This window comes from Miniopterus natalensis, chromosome 18, assembly GCF_054644295.1.
Source record: "Miniopterus natalensis isolate mMinNat1 chromosome 18, mMinNat1.hap1, whole genome shotgun sequence".
Classification (NCBI taxonomy): Eukaryota; Metazoa; Chordata; class Mammalia; order Chiroptera; family Miniopteridae; genus Miniopterus; species Miniopterus natalensis.
The window spans coordinates 19,232,633-19,251,624 of NC_142098.1; the positions used below are offsets into that span (position 1 = coordinate 19,232,633).

General features: G+C 39.3%; 1 protein-coding gene across 2 annotated transcripts; it reads right to left on the reverse strand.

Annotated features, from left to right (window-relative positions):
* Positions 1-982: 982 nt before the first annotated feature.
* CENPN (centromere protein N) lies at positions 983-18,806 on the reverse strand. Of its 2 annotated transcripts, none has more exons than XM_087827114.1 (11): positions 17,686-17,700; positions 15,948-16,128; positions 13,670-13,715; positions 11,391-11,450; positions 11,013-11,089; positions 6,470-6,646; positions 4,824-4,925; positions 3,330-3,393; positions 2,718-2,830; positions 1,714-1,840; positions 983-1,354 (listed from the first exon to the last, which is right to left on the reverse strand). In XM_087827114.1, exons 2-11 carry the CDS (start codon positions 16,116-16,118, stop codon positions 1,272-1,274), a joined length of 1,020 nt encoding a protein of 339 aa, XP_087683240.1. In that variant the 5' UTR covers positions 16,119-16,128; positions 17,686-17,700; the 3' UTR covers positions 983-1,271. The 2 variants fall into 2 exon arrangements, with proteins under 2 accessions (XP_087683240.1, XP_016052385.1); XM_016196899.2 differs by lacking the exon at positions 17,686-17,700 and adding an exon at positions 18,792-18,806 and having other exon boundaries at positions 984-1,354.
* Between the last annotated feature and the right edge of the window lie 186 nt (positions 18,807-18,992).

The following is an 18,992-nucleotide window of genomic DNA, read 5'->3' on the forward strand; positions in this document are numbered from 1 at the left end:
AAAATTAGGTAAATTCTTAATTAGAAAAAAATTAAAAAATCCCACTGCATTATTCTGAAGCAATTCCCCTTACCTAATTTTACATTAGGTAGTAAATTCCTCTGGCTATAGAAGTCCTTGGATGTATATTTACTGCTCTATCTGTTTCCAAGATTGCATTTGAATACACTATGTGTTTCTGTAAGAGTTCCGTGTTTTCTCATTTCCTTAAACAGGTGCCTCTGTCTGGGAGGGCCTCAGGGTGGGACCACAAGTGATCCCACTGTAGGCTGGGTAATATGATTAGCACCTTCTCATTCAGGTTCCAGTTGCACACCCTTGCTAATCACCAGGGAGGGCTGTGAGCTGTGAGAAGCCGACCCAGGAACATGCAGCACCTTTGTGCAAACCTAACGCAGGCATTTAGGCACCAAGCCAAAGTGCCTGCCCTGGACGCACAGATGCTTTAAACAACCACTATGATCTATAAGGAAATTAGCATTATTAAGCCCCTGAAGACTCAGTGCCTCACTCTGAGATAATCAAAGTATCTTTGTCATTGCTAAATCTAAAAACATATTTTTCACGTAAGATACCTACAATCTGTAGAAAATGCCATTGTATTATAAAGCATACTTTAACCCTTTTTCTGACTGTATCTGTACATTAAGCCTCTTTTTGATTTTCATCAAAAGTAACTTATGTACCAGTTTTTAAATATCTTTATTCACAAAATCAGTATAAAATTGGTCAGTTTGAATGTCATATATATGATAAAATAGATTTTGAAAAATATATTTACAATGAGACCATTATTTTATATAACTGAATCATCTGTGATATGCTACCTCTGCAATAATAACTTAATAGACCCAAGTCTACCCTATGAATGCACCAATTTTATGATTCTCTAGGAAGTTTTGAATTGGGTAGTTTCTTGGTGCTTCTTTATGTGATCCAAAGCTTAAGAGAAAATTCCTGAAAACCAGCAATTGGAACCAGACCTCTCTAGGACAGAGAGACAAGTGTGAGAAAAAGTGACATCCTGTCACTTCTTAAAGGCCCACAATTGCTATGCTTTGCAGGATATGGGGGAGAGGGAGCACCCAGTGGAAGAGGAAAGAATCATTCCCAACAATTATATTGAACATTTTTAATATTCAGGGTTCACAATATTAAGGGTTCATATTTAAAAAACAAGTTTTTGGACAGAAGCCATCCAGCTAGCCATGAAGTGAAATGTTTATGTAATATAGTCAGGGAGATGCGATGCTTACAAAACCATATACATCTTATTTGTCTTTAATTTTAAAATAATTCATTCTCTTTTGGGGTATGCAAGTGAGCAATGGAGAAAGTGGAGCATCTGCAATACCTGAAATTAAAAAAAGAAAAAGAAGAGAAAATGAAAATAATCACAGGGCAAAGATTTGAGTCAGTTTAAAAATGGGCAAGATTAGAGTGTGGATTATGGACCCCCATTAAGTGCAGAAGCAGAATATGCAATAGAGGGCACAATGGGATACCAGACTGGCTATGAGAAAGCTCAAAGGTAAAATTAGCGAAGAGGAAGCGGAAAGAATCACTCCCAACAATTATATTGAACATTTCTAAATTGTCAATATTAAGGGTTCATGTCTAAAACACAATTTTTTAGACAGAAGCTATCCAGCTAGCCATGAAGTGAATGTAGTATGTTGTTAATTCTTCTAGCTTGCAAAGTAAACTACTTACCTGCTGGTGCTAAGGATTTCAACGCATCCAGAAGATTCGGACTAGAGAACTTTACTAGGCACCGGAGGGGTTCTTTTCTTTCAGCCAAGATGCCTCTATTTAAGTCACTTTTGAATTTCGTTTCAAGCTGTCAACAAGTATATTTATAAATGACTATTAAATACTTTGGTTGGAATGGCAAAATATAACAGAATTGGATTACTCATTAATTATAATCATCAAGAAATATAGGGATTAATGAGTGGGGGAAGCATAAATTTGCTAACTGCAAATGTAGAGGGCAGCCAGCAGGTCAAAGGATAGCACACACGAAATGACAAGTGTGCACAGTGCTCGACAAACAGGAGACCTTGATGTCAGTTCCACCCACAGGTGCCCTTTTTTGAATTCTTAATGGAAAATTAGCACTATCTTTTGTAACCTATTTCAATATAAAAATGTCATGTCTTTTGAATCACTACCAGGGTTTCTTTTTTACTTCTGATTACAGAAGACTTAAAAAAACATATAAAAGTAAGGAGCACAGCATAACAAGTCCCATGTGCACATCGCCCAGCTGAAACTGATCAACTAATGGTCAGTATTTTTCCATTTACTACCCTATCTCCCATTCCCTACAACCCACCCCCACTGGATTATTCGGAAGCAAAGCCAGAGACACCATAGTATTCCATCTGTAAAGATTTCAGTATGTATCCGAACATCTAAAAAGGGCCCCTTTTCACTCCCATAACATTACCACACATAAAAAAATTAATAATATCACCAAATATCCAAGGATTACTACTTGGAAAGATGAAAAGGCAAATTCAAAATCTCCAACGTTCTTCTTTACTAATAGAGGAACTTACTACATATGATAGGGAAGTCTATTTTAACTCATCAATTATACAAAATTAAGGCGGCAAATGAATAAAAAACAGTTTCTTGAACCATTTTCACTTAAAGGTTTTGTTCTTTTAAAAAATATTGATACCTGTAGACAGTTTACAGCCAAGCCCTACCTTGTACTGTGCGAATTCCAGTCTTGGCTGGGGACAGTCTCCGAAGCATTCCTGAGTTGCTCTTTGGATTCTGTCTTTTTCTATTCTGTTTTCATGAATAATCCTCGAGTCCACTACAGGTGGGAGATTTCAAATACAGCAGCTGTTAGGAGTCTACTTCATCCTTCAAGTATCCCCCTTCAATCCTAACCTTTCGACTTGCTTGTGTAATTTAAAGATAATGTTTACTGTTTCTTCTCTTGATTGTAATAATTTACTGTGGGAAAATTGGAAAGTGTGTGCTGATAAAAAAGAAAATAAAAACCACCCATAATTCTACCACACAGAAATAAGTACTGTTAACATTTTAATATATTCCTGTCTAGCCCCTTTTTCAGTGAATAAAAAGAAGTGTATTTTTTAAACTGGGATTATAAAATACACACAATTTTCTATCTTGCTTTATTTAATATGAAATCAACGGCAGTTCCTATGCCATCGGAAAGTTATAAAAGTGTTTCAGAATGGCTATACCACTTCACTTCACTGCCAACTCATCCCTAAGAGATAGGAAAATTTTCATTTTTAAGAGTGTACTTCCAAATTTCAGTTTTTATTTTAAAACACACATACTATTTATATCTAGCCCAAGGCTTCTTTCTTGTAGAGGTGTAGTAGCGTTGTGAGTTTCAAAAGTCTATGGAAAAGAAGAAAAAAAGTGAATGTTTTCCTGATTTTAACACCTGAAAATGCAGCTATTAATTGGTTTTAGTACATAAAAGTATGTCTAATTTTATCTTTATTTTTTCCAACAAGAAGAGATTGAGGCCGTGTCCAGGCTGAGTTGAGCATTTCTTCTAGAGCAGGATATTGGCAGAGACTGCTGGGGCCAGCAACATGGCTGTTCTACCTGAGGAGCTCTGTACTTTGTTATTATAAATGGATCTGGAAAAAATATATAATGAGTGCAAAAGCTAGAGAAATCAAGGGAGAATTTGCAGTGTCATGTTTCAGCTTTATGCTATATCTTTATAACCTTAAAAAACGCACTGAGATTCCTTTTGGAAAAATATCTTTCCCTATTGGAAGTCTGAATTTCTCAAATCCCTTCTCTGACTTTCCCCCACTAAAGCCACTGTTTTTATAGTATTTGACAATGTGTATTTTCCTAGGAATGCAACAGTCAGTGCAAAACAGTTAATATCAATTTGATGGGAGGGTGATGGGTAAGAGGGGAGGGGCCTGCTATGGGAGAAAAATCATTATATAACTTCTTAAAGTTAGATTTTTGTCCCTTAGAGTAGCCCACAGAGCTATCACTTCTTTCTTTTTAGAACAGATGAAATACATAAGTATAGGGTGGGCAAAAGTAGGTTTTCAATTGAGTACACAAAACACGGAGTTTATTCTTGTATTATTATTGTATTATTTTCCATACAGATAAAGATGGTACTTGTTTTCCAAGTAAACCTACTTTTGCCCCACCCTGTATAATATATCTAAGAGCTCAAAGCTATACACAGAGCACTGACAATCATCCTATAGAAGTCTGACCATATGAGCACACAGATGCCATGCAGAGGAGCAAATAACCCCGAGTCCGTGAGTAAGGCCAGCTCTGTTCTTATCATTAAAAGGAAATGATGCATTTAAAAATTTTTATAAATAAATAAATTGTGGGACTTAATAAGCCAATGCTTTTCTTTTACTTTGAACCCCTGTATCACCTGCTTGACTGATGGGACAAAAAATTAATTCTACTTGTCATTTGCATAATAGGAGAGAAGTAGAATTAATTTTTTGTAATTATCTTGAAAAGGGGATGCTAAGTTATTCTAAAGAGAAAATAAATTCTAATGGGAATAGCTGACCTGGAAACTGGGATCTATAACATAGACTCCAATGACTAATGAGCAGTAAAAAACACAATACGATTATCAAAAGATGATAGTGAGGCATTATTTTGTTTCCTTTCATGTTAACTAACTGAAAGCTTTCTCGACTTCAATAATACCTGAAGTGATCTTCTTTTGTTGGAGGTGGATTTTCCCACTTGCTCAGTGGCTTCTAACTCAGGGGTAAAGAGAAAATGGACACTTAATTTTAAATAGTCACTAACTGGCTCACCTGATTATACTGTTTAAAAACAATAGCCTTAAGAGAGTCCAGATACCGGCTTCTGAAGTCCATTTTCACAATCCGATGGTGTTTGCTAGCAATTGTCAGTGCCTGGAAGTGAAAATTAGCAAGAATATTAGGATTACTGTGTCTATTCCTACATTTATAATATTTGTTAAAGTAAAATTAGCAGTTGCAGTAAGTGAATAGTTTCCACTTAAGAGTAAAAAGAAATCCAGGAAAATGTAATCTCATGTCCTGTTACTCAGCTTAAAAAACAGAAAAAGGTTAATGGCATTAAAATTCTCATAAATACAAAGTCTTCTGTACCATTTTTAGGAATGCGATCCTATTTAAAGTTAGGAGTTTTAATAAATTAAGTTCAGATTTAGGAATAAACAATGAATACTCACATGTTACCATTTTAGAATACCAGTCATCTAATAATACTATAATGATACTGCCACACAAAAATGCAAATATGTATGCTTTAGGACAAACATTGAAGAAAAAAGTACATATTAAGTGCAGTTTATAAAAGCTTCCCATTATCTGGGGAAACAAATTAGGAGGCTAAAACAGAATTAATATTTACCTGGCACTAGAGAGTAGAGGTAAGTTTGCCTTAAGATACACAATGACAATAAACACTAGCTTTTGGGGTAAAGTTTAAACTAGCTGTGGCAGGGTGGACTCATCTGGCTATAAGTGGTTGAGCGACCACTATCTGTTATGGGGAAGAGATCCCAAATGTAAAGAAGCAGAGTTAAGTGCTAAAGGGAAGTAGAAGTGAGCAGCAGTAGAAATCCTTCTGCCATTTCAGTAAACAGCCAAGGAATTTAAATGACAAGCAAGTCCACCCACCAGTATCCTCTAGCTCTTAGATCCACACTCTGGAGTGCACGTTCCACTTAGCATTAGAGATGACGTAGCCAGGATGGTGGAGCTGCTCACCTACAACCAGCTCAAGTGGCAGCTCTGGAACCAACTGAGGTGCCACTGTAGTTGTGAATATTAACAGAGAGTAGAAGCAGCAGCCGCCGCCAGGTCTAGGTAGGGATGGCTTATTCTGGGGAAAGCTGCTAGGAAGCCAGAGCTGTAACAAGCAGCAAGCTCTGAATAGAGAGGCTCCTTCTTATGTTAAAGCAGTCATGTGTACAGAATGTGGGGAAAATATTACAAATGAAAATAACGTTCATTAATAGGCAAATTATGCAGTCACAAAAAAGTAGTGAGGTATATGATATGGAACTACATGGAAATGTTAAAAACACACACACCAATGATACATGCTATGCTACTATGGTTTTTATAATAAAACATCTTCTGAAAGCAAATAACAAAATTGTTAACAGTAGTTATCTTGGGTAACTGGGACTGGGAAAAAGAGTATCAAGTTTAAAAGGACTGTTGATTTAGAGACTTGTGTGTTGGTGGAATTTTTACATTAAACATGCATTACTTCTAGATTAAAAGACAATAATGAAAAGCTCCAAACCAATGCTTATGCTGCTTTCCCATTTGCAGAAGAGCCACACTTCCCTATTTTAGGAAATCAAGAATTACATGTGGCATTTTACATACAATGCTTAAACCCACATGGGCCTCTGAGAGAGGATAATAAAATATTATAGCTCTAGTAATTGGTTCCGTACCTGACCCAGAAGGGGAATACTGCTCCTCAGCCGGGAGGAAGAAACGAAGGCATATGGAGTCTGGGAATGATACACCACGTAAGTAGGTTTGTACTGGTTTGGCTTTTTATATTGTGTCCCCCAGGCAATTCGAATCCATACTGCATTCTCTTCTGCATCTCTGAAGGTGACCGAGACCTTATTAAAAAAAATATTTAAGTTTCCTTATTAAAATCTTGTGGCACCAACAACATGTGCTTTCTAAGGGTGACGGATTTCACTGTAATCTTCCAGTCTTTTCTTCTACGTTTCATTAGTGTTTTGGGAATCTTTGAGAAAATATTTTGTGGTTGTTCTGTAGACATATATATGCTTTGCAGTCTTTTGGAAGAAGAAAATTTAAAAAACCTACAATCAGGGTGATATAAAAATTTGTCAGTAATTTCCTGGGCCTGTCCTGAAAAACTGTTCCTCTCTATCTGTAAGAGTTTATGAAGTAAGGCAGCCTTACAAATGATCTATTTGTTATAAAATGGAGCCTTTTTAGCATGGAGCATAGACCCAGGATGCACTGTAAACTTAATAGTAACATTTTTACGTGTAATACGCTTAAAAATATACTAATCTTAATGCTTTTATGCATTTAGTTGAGATGCTAAAAATTAAAGAAAAGTTATGTGGTGAGAATATAGAAAATTCTACTTGGTTTCCATTTCATGGATAAAATGTAGATGTTTCTAAATGTTTAAATATGATTACCAGTTGGTCTGGAATTCAGTAGCCTACTTTGGATTAGCTCCCTCTTAGAGCTCAGATCCTGCAAAGGAGGCATTTGAGACAGGTGTACTTGGCTGGCCCATGTCCCTTTATTTCCTCCCTCCTGTATCTTACTTCAGTAAAGCAGGTTGTAAAGTGGCTGCTGGCATTAAGAAGGCAGTCACTTTGACTCTGTCCACTCTTTATTTGCCTGCTTTTCCAAATTTCCTTGGTGCATCAGACAAGGAACCCTTCCCAGTCCCAGGCAGAGAGGTTGCACAGCTGTCTGGCCTTCACTGAGTGCGCAGCAGAGCAATTAGCCCCAACAGGGGGACCACTACTGCCTTGAATGGAAGATAGGGTCTTATTCTGAATAGCCTCTTTGTGTCACATTACCAAAGCAAAAACACCTGTAAAATCAAGACTGAATAAAGTATATAGACAGCACACTTTAACTAGAGGGGGAAAACTGGTAGCACTCAACATATTCAGGTAGTCTCTCTAGCCCAGAATGAGAGCCTTGTCTTTATTTTAAAAACATTTTTATTTTTGTTAAACCTCACCTGAGGATATTTTTTCCATTGCTTTTCAGAGAGTGGAAGGGAGGGAGGGAGGGAAAGAAGGACAGAGAGAGAGAGGTGGGGGGAGAGAGAGAAACACTGATGTGAGAAACACTGACTTGTTGCCTTCCCCAGCCACCCAGACTGGGGGGGGAGGGGCAGGGGCGGGGAGCGAACCCACAACCCAGGTATGTGCCCTTGACCAGAAATCGAACCCACGACCTTCTGTGCACTGGCCGATGCTCTAACCATTGAGCCATACCGGCCAGAACTAGAATGAGAACCTTTTAAGTGAGGGCTGATGGAGGGGCTCAAAGAGGCCTGTGACCTCCCTGAATTGGATGCACGGTCATGTGTATATGTCTAAGTGTATGCTTTCCTGGAGAGGCACTGTATCGCTTATCAAAATTTTCAGGAGGGTCTACGATCCAAAAAAGGTTAACAAAAATCAATGGGCTAAGAGAAAAGGATGTCCACAGAGTCAGTATAATGCTGACCCGGCTGGCTTTCAGGTGTTCCGTCTCCCATTCTTACAGTAAGATACTCAGATACCTGAAGAGGTGGGGCCCAAATGCAGGCTCTATTATTTTCCAAAGAAACTATTGCAATAGATATCGCCCGGCAATAGTGGGATAAAGCACTTTTTACAAATGATAGCTCAGATTAATAATGCTCAAGCTTAACCAGGTAACTAATCCCACCAAGGTTCCTCAGTGGTTTGGCTAACCTGGGACCATACCCCTAAACTGTCAGTTACTGGCTACCACCCACAAGCTACTGAACATAGTAAAAAAAGTTTAGTGTTGAGACTCAAATAAAGCTTAGAACACACAGAATTACCACATATTTAATAGAGTATCCATATTACACATGCATATACAGGCATAAAAACGAGTAAATGTGCTTTTTACAATTGAAACATTTTTTGTTTGTCTCTTCTTTGTAAGTTTTCCAAGAACTTTGTACTTTGAATAGTTTTACCTCTCTCTCTCTCTCTCTCTCTCTCTCTCTCTCTCTCTCTCTCTCTCTCAGGCTCTGGACTGGATCCCTGAACCACAGGCTCCATCCATCGCCTCCCTGTGCCTTCTCACACCACCTTCTATACCCAATTAATTCAAGAGCAGAAGTTCTTAACCTAAAGTACATAGTTAGAATTCAGGGCATCTATGAACTTGGTGGGAGAAAAAAATGACATTTTTATTTGCACGAATTTCAACTGAAATTTATCATCTCCTTCAACTGTGAAGGTAGACAACAAAACAGAATTTTAGGATCGGTTACTTTGTTGTTCACAGAAATTCCAAATATTTTTTATCACATTACAATTGTTGCAGATACCTCAAAAATAGTATTTACACCCATTACTACCTTGAAACTAGTTGTTTGTAGACCCACCATGAGATTATTTATGTTAAAAAAGAAGCACATGCATTACTATATCACAATTTAGAATTTTAATACATTAATAACTGTATGTTAATTTAATGTAATTGGTTTCCCTTGTAATTCTACGTATTTTATTTTATAGCATTTAAAAACACTCTTCCCAGAAATGGCCCATAAGCTTCACTAATGGCGAAAGGGGTCCTTGGCACAAAAAGGGTTAAGATGCCTGTCCTAGAGCAGCAGGTGAGTCACTCTTCAATCCTAAGTACCAGGAGATGCTACTTGGCATGACATCACCATCATCAGCCTTTGGGAAAGTGGGGGTTATCCAGTCGCTGGTTAAGTTAGGAGGAGGAAATTAAAGACAAGCTGGGAATCCTCAGTCAATTGACAAAAGGGATTACCCTTTCGAAAGGTCTTTTTGGGGAGGTCTTTGAAGGGATAAATAACACCCCTCTTCTCTATCCTTCTGGAACAACTAAGAAATAAGGCAAAAGAGTTGGCAGGTGGAGGCAAACATATAACTTGTATTACAAAGAAACTACTGATATGCTCATATCTGTAGGCAAGTGGCCCTCTGGACAATAAAACCCAGAGTGAGCCAGAGTTGCCCATGTGGCGATTGGCAGAATCACTCTGGGTGACCTCCCTCACAGGGGCAGAGCCAGTCCTGGAGCAAGAGACCAGAATAGGTGTCCCCTGCAAGCAGCTGCTCTCACTCAGGTTAAGTCAGTGCTCTGCTGGAAAAAGGTGAAGGGGTGGTGGTGAAGGGACTTCTTCTGAGACCTGAGGGACACGTCAGGAGCAAGAAATATTTCCCCCAAAGAGTTTTATGCTTAAGAATGAGCATGGAGAATGGATGTACTTTTCTGAGATTTAGGCATGTTTATAAGCAGTAGAGCAGGCATCAGTAGATGAAGAGGTTGAGAATGTGAAAGAATAGAGAAAAACCAAGCATGCAGGCCCTATGAGGATGTAGGAGGTGGATTCAAAGTACACACAGAAAGGTCATTATAAGAAAGGAGAAAATATGTTCAGTGACAACTGGATATGTAGAAAGAATGACAAGTTACAAAAGATGAGGTAAAGAGATGGAAAGACAGATTAAGGAATTTGTGTATGAAAAAAAAGGGACACTGCCTGGCCAGTGTGGCTCAAAAGTTGAGCATCGACCTATGATCCAGGAGATGGTTCGATGGATCAGGCCAGGAGGTTCGATTCCCGGTCAGGGCACATGCCCGGGTTGTGGGCTTGATCCACAGTGGGGGCGTGCAGGAGGCAGCCGATCAATGACTCTCTCATCATTGATGTTTCTATCTCTCTCTCCTTCTCCTTTCCTCTCTCTGAAATCAATAAAGACGTATATATGTGTGTGTATACACATACATATATTTTTTTTAAAGATAGTAAGGTGTTGCTTGTGGAAATGGAATGGCAGTAAAATTCTGTGGATGCTCTCAAGCTACACTGACCCATACAAGAGCCAATAGGCACCCATGGCTATTTAACTAAAATAAGATCAATATTTTAGTTCTTCAGTCACACTAGCCACATTTCAAGTGCTCAGCAGCCAATGTGGCTATTAGCTAATATACTGGACAGTGCCAATAAAGGACATTTCCATCATCACAGAGTTTTATTGGATGGGGTTGCTCTTGAGAAAGAAGCATTTGCCCTTGAAGTGAGAAGTGAGGGAAAAGGAAAGTTTTCATAATAAAAAGTTTGTCTTTGTTATGGACTAGAATAGTACGGAATATTACTAATTGAAATTCTTAAAAATAAAAAAAAGTACTAGCAAATTTTAAGTGCACAGATTCCATGAAATTGAATGTCATGGACATTCAGAAAGATTTTATTCTTACATTTTTTAATGCTCTCTGAAGAATTTTCTTAAATGAACTTTTGAATTGTTTCATATCAAAAAGGTCAATGTCTTCACCTGTAAAAGTGAAAAGAAAAATAAAGAAAAATTAAGGGAGCTACAATGTCTTTAATAAGTACACTTGCAAAGACCCTGAGGTGAGCATTTTGCATAACCTCAAAAAGCAATAATGACCTAATCACACAAATGCTGCTGGTACTGACACAGCATCACCAAGTATATATTTCATTTTCCGGTATATGAGTAATAATCACCTCATTTTGAAAGGAAACAGATTTCAGAGGAACATACTGCTATTCATTTTTAAATTGCCAAAATATCAAATATAAATGTTCACTTTTAAAAGGGAAAATGTTACCTGGTTCTTTAGTCATCTGAAAAACATCCCAAACTTTCTGGTGTCGATGAAATTGAGTATCTGAGAGAGGGAGGAAGAACTTCTTACTATTACATCATAGAACTTTTAAGTAATGTGCTTATGAATACATATTTTTAACAACATGAAGGTGGAGAAAATAATAGTAATTTACAAGTTCGGTTATACATTTTTATTCAAATATAAATTTTACATGTATTAAATATACTCCAGACAAATAAAACACGTCATAAAGAATTACTCAGTCTAGCAGAGCTTTAGCATTTACTCTTAAGTCAGATCATTTATTCTGTTTCCACACAGAATGCCACATTTGTTGAGTATAACAGGAATAACATGCTCCCCGTAACTGGCGTGTGCACTGGCTGGCTGTTCCTTTGTCTGGACCATTCTTCTCCTAGCTTGTTGCACAACTCATTCCCACACCTCATCTAGTCTCTACTAAAATGCCACCTATGAAGTGGACTACCCTGACCACCCTACCTAAACTGATTCCCCATCCTGCCCTGCTTTAGTTTCCTTCATAGCAGTTACCACTATCTGACATCACATCATATATTTAGATGGTCATCTGTATACTGCTTGTGTAGAATCCTGTGGAATATAGGACTTTGTCTTGTTCACTGTTGTATTCCCAGTGTCTAGACACTGGCTGGCATGAAATCAGCACTACGTATATATTTGAATGAACAAATGTACGATATAGAAGACACCCTTCAGAAGTTACAAACTTAAGAGTGTCTCAGAGTACCCTTTGGGACAGTATGGATGGATCTGGAAAATGTTATGCTAAGCAAAATAAGCCAGCAGAGAAAGACAAATATCACATGATCTCACTTTTATGTGGAATCTAAAGAACATAATAAACTGATGAACAAAATATATTCAGCGACACGGAAGCATGGATCAGACTGCTGAATCTCAGAGGGAAGGTGGGGGTGGGAGGGTGGGTGGGGAGAGATTAACCAAAGAATCTATATGCATATATGCATAACCCAAGGACACAGACAATGGTGTGGTGAGGGACTGGGGAGGGGAGGAGGGTCAATGGGGAAAAAAGGGGACATCTGTAATATTTTGAACAATTAAAAAAATAAAATAAAATAAAGGAGTGTCTTGGAGTAAAAATGGACCTAGGAAGTTATTAAATTCAATCCCACCACATTATCAGCCAGGATTTACTGTCCCTGCACTGACCTCTGTCTGCATCCCTGTGTCTCTGCACCTAGGACGACCCCATAAAAAGGGGCTGTGGCTCCAACACTCAAGGGCATCAACTTGCTGTGTTTGTTGTACTGTCTTGTCGTTTCTATAGTTTAGGGTCTTCTTTTTTCTTTATTTGGTACCGTGGTGTCCCCATCTCTCCCTCTCACCTCATTTACGGCAATGGCCTGACAATTCTTGATTCCCTAAATTTTGTCTAAAACAGGTGTAATCTGGCACAACGTGATGCCTGCCCAAGAGACAGCATCTGACGGGTTTTTGTTCTTTTCTGGTATTCTCTTCTTGGTTCTGTGTTTCAGAGTTAAATGGCCTGCTAACTGATCTATGAATAAGGTTGTTATATTAATAATAGAAATTAAAATTTTTGGTTGTTAATGATTCCATTAAACAATCACACAAAGTTCATGATGATAAGTGGTAAAACTTAAATACACATGAAGACATTTCCTCAAATAGAACACGTCCTAGACTAATCCATGATCTTTGTGACAAATTTGGTCTACCTCTAGTGTTTCCTATCTTAGCAAGGGGCTATACTTTCTTTCTAGTTGCACCTATAGACTCTGCAGCCATGTGTGCTCCTCCCACTCAGTCCCCCTACACCACACCATGTGAAAAGTCCAGTCAGTTTTAATCCTTACATTCCTTACAAGGTGCACTATAACAAGAACAAATTTTCAGAAACATATTTTCAATTGTTAATAATATAAAACCTAACAGATATTCACTATGTGCTTATTATATGCCAGTTACTGTGCTAAGAGCCTTTCAAGCATTATCTCATTTAACCCTCACAATGATCCTGTGCTATATTGTAATATTATTATACTAATAGGTGCTATTATTATTTCCATTTTACTTAGTAGAAGTCTGAGGCCTAGAAAGGTAATGTGATTTGACAAAGGGCACAAGGCTGGCAAGTGAGAGATTTCACATACCAGGTCAACTTGACTCTAGAATCTAAGCCCGTACATACAAAATTGCCTCTCTGATGAAACTGGATTGATTAAATGTAAATACAAGTCACCAGAACTTACAAATGATGTCTAAAAGGGCAGCGTCACTGACACTCGCATGCTTCTCCTGAAAGAGAGGTAAAATATTCAGTATGCATGGCTGTAGGTTTGATTCTACCCCATTTACAGCATATTTTAGAATTGCTTGGAACAGAGTAAGAGTACCTTCTCAATATCTTACTGACAACCTGTCTCTGATCTATGCTCTCCCACTGAGGAATAAATATGTCTTCTGATTAATGTTTAGTATAGGTACTCACAATTGTTCTCCCACAATCTAGTCCTCATTTATCACTTTCAATTTTTTGTTTTGTCCTTCTGGACTTCCTCTATAACAGGGTTTCTTAACTAGGCACTACTAACATTTTGAGTTAGATAATCCCATGTTTGGAGAGTTCTCGTAGGATGTTAAGGAGCATTCCTGGCCTCTATCCACTGGAAGCCAGTAGCACCCCACTCCCACAGTTTTGACAACCAAAAATGTCTCCAGACAGTGTGTCCTCCAGAAGACAAAATCATCCCAGCTGAGAACCACTGTTCTATACATACACATTTATATGCATGCATAGCACATGGTTTCTTTCAGTGTGTACACAAAGATCCAGTTTATTCTTCTTTTTCTTTTTTTAATATATCTGTATTGATTTCAGAGAGAGGAAGGGAGTGGGAGAGAGAGATAGAAACATCAATAACGACAGTCACTAATGGTCTGCCGCCTGCACGCCCCCTACTGGGATTGAGCCCAAAGCTCATGCATGTGGGAATAGAACCATGATCTCCTGGATCATAGATAGATGCTCAACTGCTGAGCCACAACAGCCAGGCTCTAGGTTATTCTTTTTAATGGCTGAAGAATATTTTATGTGGATGTATCATTATTTAGCTGATCTTCTATGTATAGTTGTCTGCAATTTTTTTTTAAATAATACTAGTGAACATTTTTATTTATATATCAGTATTTACATGTTTATAACTATATATATGTAAATGTTTAATAATTATATTTACATATCTATCTTTATTTTTTATGGTCTTTCCACATAAATTTCCAGAAGTAGAATTATTGGGCCATAAAGTATATTTATTTAAAAGTGAATAAAGGGCCCTAGCTGGTTTTGCTCAGTGGTGAGAGCGTTGGCCTGCGGACTGAAGGGTCTTGGGTTAGATTCCAGCCAAGGGCACATACCTTGGTTGTAGGCTCAATTCCCAGCCTGCTGAGGTGCGTGCGGGAGGCAACCAATTGATGTGTCTCTCTCACATCGGTGTCTCTCTCGCTCTCTCCCCCTTCCACTCTCTCTGAAAAGCAATGAAAAAAATATCCTTCAGTGAGGATTAAAACAAGTAATTATAATAGATTAAAAAAATTTAAAAAGATAAAAAAAAGTGACTTAAGGGCCCTGGCTGATGTGGCTCACTTGGTCAGGTGTCATCCTGTGCACTAAAAGGTATGGGTTGGATTCCCAGTTGGGGCACATGCCTGAGTTTTGGGGCTTCCAGTAGGGGGCGTATAGGAGACAGCCGCCAATCAATGTCATGCTCTCATATCAATGATCCTCTCTCTCTCTTTCCCCCTCTCCCTCTCCCTTCTTCTCTCTCTAAAAATCAAAATCAATAAACTGTTCTTTAAAAAAAAGTGAACAAGGGAATGGGAGTTCTTTGTACTAGCAACTTTCCTGAAAGTCTGAAATCATTTTAAAACAAAAAGCAAACAATAAACACATGTGAAAGAGTGTCTCTTTCTGCACAACTTGACCAATACATCTGAGTATTATCTTTTCATCTTTGACAATCTGACAGGTAAAAAAAGAATACTGCTCATTACTTTAACTTGTATTGGTTATCTTTTCTTTTTTCTCCCCCATGGTATTCACTTTTTTTCTTAGTGATTTGTAAGCAGTTTTGTTAAGCTGAAAAACCAATTAAAAATTAGTGTCTTCTCCATTATAGTAGTACATAGCCTCATCACTTCATAGCTTAGCAGCTGCCTTAAGTCTCTTTTGGACTAAGGAAAGAAAGAAAAAACCAAAGTGGGTAGCATGATGTTCAGGGTTAATCTTTTTAAAAAAAATATGTATCTTTATTGATTTCAGAGAGAGGAAGGGGGGGAGAGAGAGATAGAAACATCAATGATGAGTCATTGATTGGCCGCCTCCTGCACCACCCCTACCAGGGACTGAGCCCGCAACCCGGGCAGGTGCCCTGACCGGGAATCGAACCTCGATCTCTTGGATCATAGGCTGATGCTCAACCGCTGAGCCACACCAGCTGGGCCAGGGTTAATCATTTTGAACATTATTACCTCACAAAGCAGAACCAAGTCATGAACAACAGATTCCTTTCTCTTCCGGAAGTTTATAGTCTGCAGTTGATCTTCAGATAAAAAATCCCAGGCTTTTAGGATTGTCATCATTTCATTCACTGGGATTTTCAAAATGGTCCTCTTGATAAACTCAGCAACAACTTCATCCATTTCTTTGGCACTTTAATAAAACAAAAACAGCACAACAAAATATTACCAAGCACAGCTCTAGCTGGTGTGGCTAAGTGGTTAGGGTGTTGGCCCAAGGATGGAGAGGTCGTGGGTTTGAGTCCGGCTCAAGGGCACATACTTAGATTGCAGTTGACTCCCTGTCCCCCTTGGCGCTCGTGCAGGAAGCAACTGGTTGATGTGTGTCTCTCTCACATCAATGTTTCTCTCTCTCTTCCCCTCCCTCCCTTTCACTCTCAGTAAATCAGTGGAAAAATATCCTCAGGTGAGGAATAAAAAATCAAAAAAAAAAAATCAACCAAGCACAGAAGTTTAACTTAACAGTGAATTTTTTCCAGCATCATATTTTTAGCTGGGATTTTGATTTGTAGGTCAAACACCCAAATGGGGAATACTAATGGGGGCAATGAGAAGGCAGAGGAAAGCTCAAGAATTCTGCCTTGAACATGTAAATTTTAAGGTTAATTGTAACCTTAAAGTGGAGAAACTGAATAAACAGCTGGATTTATGAGCTTACAAGACACAGTAAAAGCTGGAGGTAGAGAGGATTGCAGTTTCTCCTTTAATGCACTGCCAATTAACATAAAACTATTACTTCACTTTTCCTGCCCCATGCCTGAAGGCGAGATGCTTCAACTGCCCAAAAGGTCTTGAGCCCCAAATCTGGTGTAGTTCCCGCAGCAACAGACAGGGTAATGATCTTCCAGACATAACTTAGTGGCTCTCTTAGAGCTGTGGCATAGGGAAGGGGATTCTAAGCCCTATTATTACTTTCTTCAGAGCAGAAACTGTAGGCCAAGGGTGACAGCTGATCTCAACTCTGTTACCTCATTTGGGGAACACTAATGGGTATCTCTCTCTCAAAATACAGAACATAAAAAGGCAAGCAAGCATGATTTCTAAACAAAGATATCCTCAGACTTTAGATTCCTTTAACAGCCTATCTTCTAGGAAAGAGTGTACAGACCTTGGTGCTTGTGTTTAAGACAAGAGGCAAAGTCAGTCAGTCAGTCTCATCTGCTGCCACTATAACTACAGGATTTCCAAAGACAAACAGAGGAGTATCCAAGAATCCTGTGATTTATTTCTACCATTTAAGTGTTTGTTGAACACTGCATATAATTTATTACCACTGACTACTTCCAAAAGGGTATGGATGTTGACAGTATTTTAAAAAGATACTGAAAACAACAGTTAAAATAAAAATAAACAGGAAATATTACGAGTTATTTAGAAAGAGAAAAATAACTGAGTTAAGAACATGAGAAAAGAATCAGTCTCATGAAAATTCGGCCTGATTTGTTTCCTTGTCCAGATACAGAAGCAAACTGCCTTAACATCAAGACTAAAATCCTGACACCATGGTCTGCGAGGCCCTGCATTGTTTGATATCTTGCCTCGGTCCCCATCATCTACCACTATCTCCTTGGCTTTCTGAGCTCCAGCTACATTGGCCTTCTAGTTCCTCTAATACAAAATGATTCATCTAGCAAAGTCTATTGTATCTGCAATGACCCCTGCCTAGAAGATTCTTCCTGCACATACTCACATGGGCAACTCTTGTATTTCAGGTCTCAGTTTAGACGTTTCTCAGGGAGGCTTATTCCGACCATCCAATCTAGAGTTATTTACCCACCTTCCACTGCTTGTCTTTACAGAACTATCTCAAATTATCTTGCTTATTGATTACTGTATTGCTTAACAATATTTTATTGAGCTCCACGAGGGTAGAAACTGTGTGTTCATCTTATTCATGGTTATATCTCTAGATGACAAATACTTGTGGAATGAAGTATTATTTTCCCTAAGCCGTGTGCCTGGGAAGGATTAGGGTCCAACTAAGTCAGTGAAACATCAAAAACAATGGAGGAGGGGGAGGGCCTTGCTAAAATGCAGATTCCTACGCCCTATCTATTTAAACTGGGGATGTGGGGTCACCAAGTAGGGCTTAAGATTCTGCATTTTAGAGGGCCTCAGAAGATTCTAAATTTCGGGTAAAGTCTGTGGAATGCCATTCTAAAGAATTTTAGTAGAAAGAGCGCACTCAATCTCACCAACAAAGCTGGAAAATTCTTGAGTAAACTCTGATTCCCTGTGAGGATCTAATTTTATTTCCTAGCATTTTAGCACCTCAGTGCCTGGGTTACAGAAGGTGCTCAAGATATATTTGTTGAATGAACGCGTGACAAAAAGAACAGCCCATTCAAGTAACTTTCCTGTAGAGCTACACCGTTGAAGAGCTGCAACAAGGAGCATAAGAAGTAACGCGAGAGGCTGCATGAATGAAAAAAGACAGAAGCTAAGTTTAACTGAAAAACCAAAACGCCCAACTCCGGGTAAAGCGGCAACGCAAGGCTGGGAGAGAGGAGTAGCCCATCACGTGACAATTCGGGGGCGGCTCTGCGCAGACGCCAGCTCCTGCAGGCCCCGCCCCAACGCGGGCGGATGTGAGGTCACGACCAGGAGTCACTGCCCTCTTCTAAGCCTCAACCTAGTCACTGCCCCGCCGCCCCTGGCCGAGACCCAGCGTCAATCCCGAACCAGTGGGACGTATGGCAGTCACGAAAAAGTCGCCCCAGAGCCTTGGGATGCGGGTTCCTCAAGGCTCCCGCCGCCCTCCGGGTCCCGATTCCACGCCCTTAGGGGCTCCCTTACCTTCCACATCGCCAGCGCCTCACTCCTCAGCCGCGGTTCCCGCCCGCTGCGCCTTCAAAGCCACCAATTGCAGTTCCCACCGCCCTTGAGCCCCGCCCACGGGGGGGGGCCCAAACTTTGGACTATACCTCTAGCGCAGGGGGGGCCGAGTGGGAGGAACGACCGAAGCGAAACTCGGCGAGCCCCCACGTCGCTCTTCTC

What these genes read in the sequence shown, in the direction of transcription:
- CENPN (XM_087827114.1), bottom strand. Translation starts at nt 16,118, where the DNA reads ATGGATGAAGTTGTTGCTGAGTTTATCAAGAGGACCATTTTGAAAATC. An exon ending in TCAGATGACTAAAGAACCAG is followed by an intron (nt 11,090 to 11,390) that starts GTAACATTTTCC and finishes TCACTTTTACAG; the next exon opens with GTGAAGACATTGACCTTTTT. An exon ending in TGGAATTCGCACAGTACAAG is followed by an intron (nt 1,841 to 2,717) that starts GTAGGGCTTGGC and finishes ACTTGTTGACAG; the next exon opens with CTTGAAACGAAATTCAAAAG.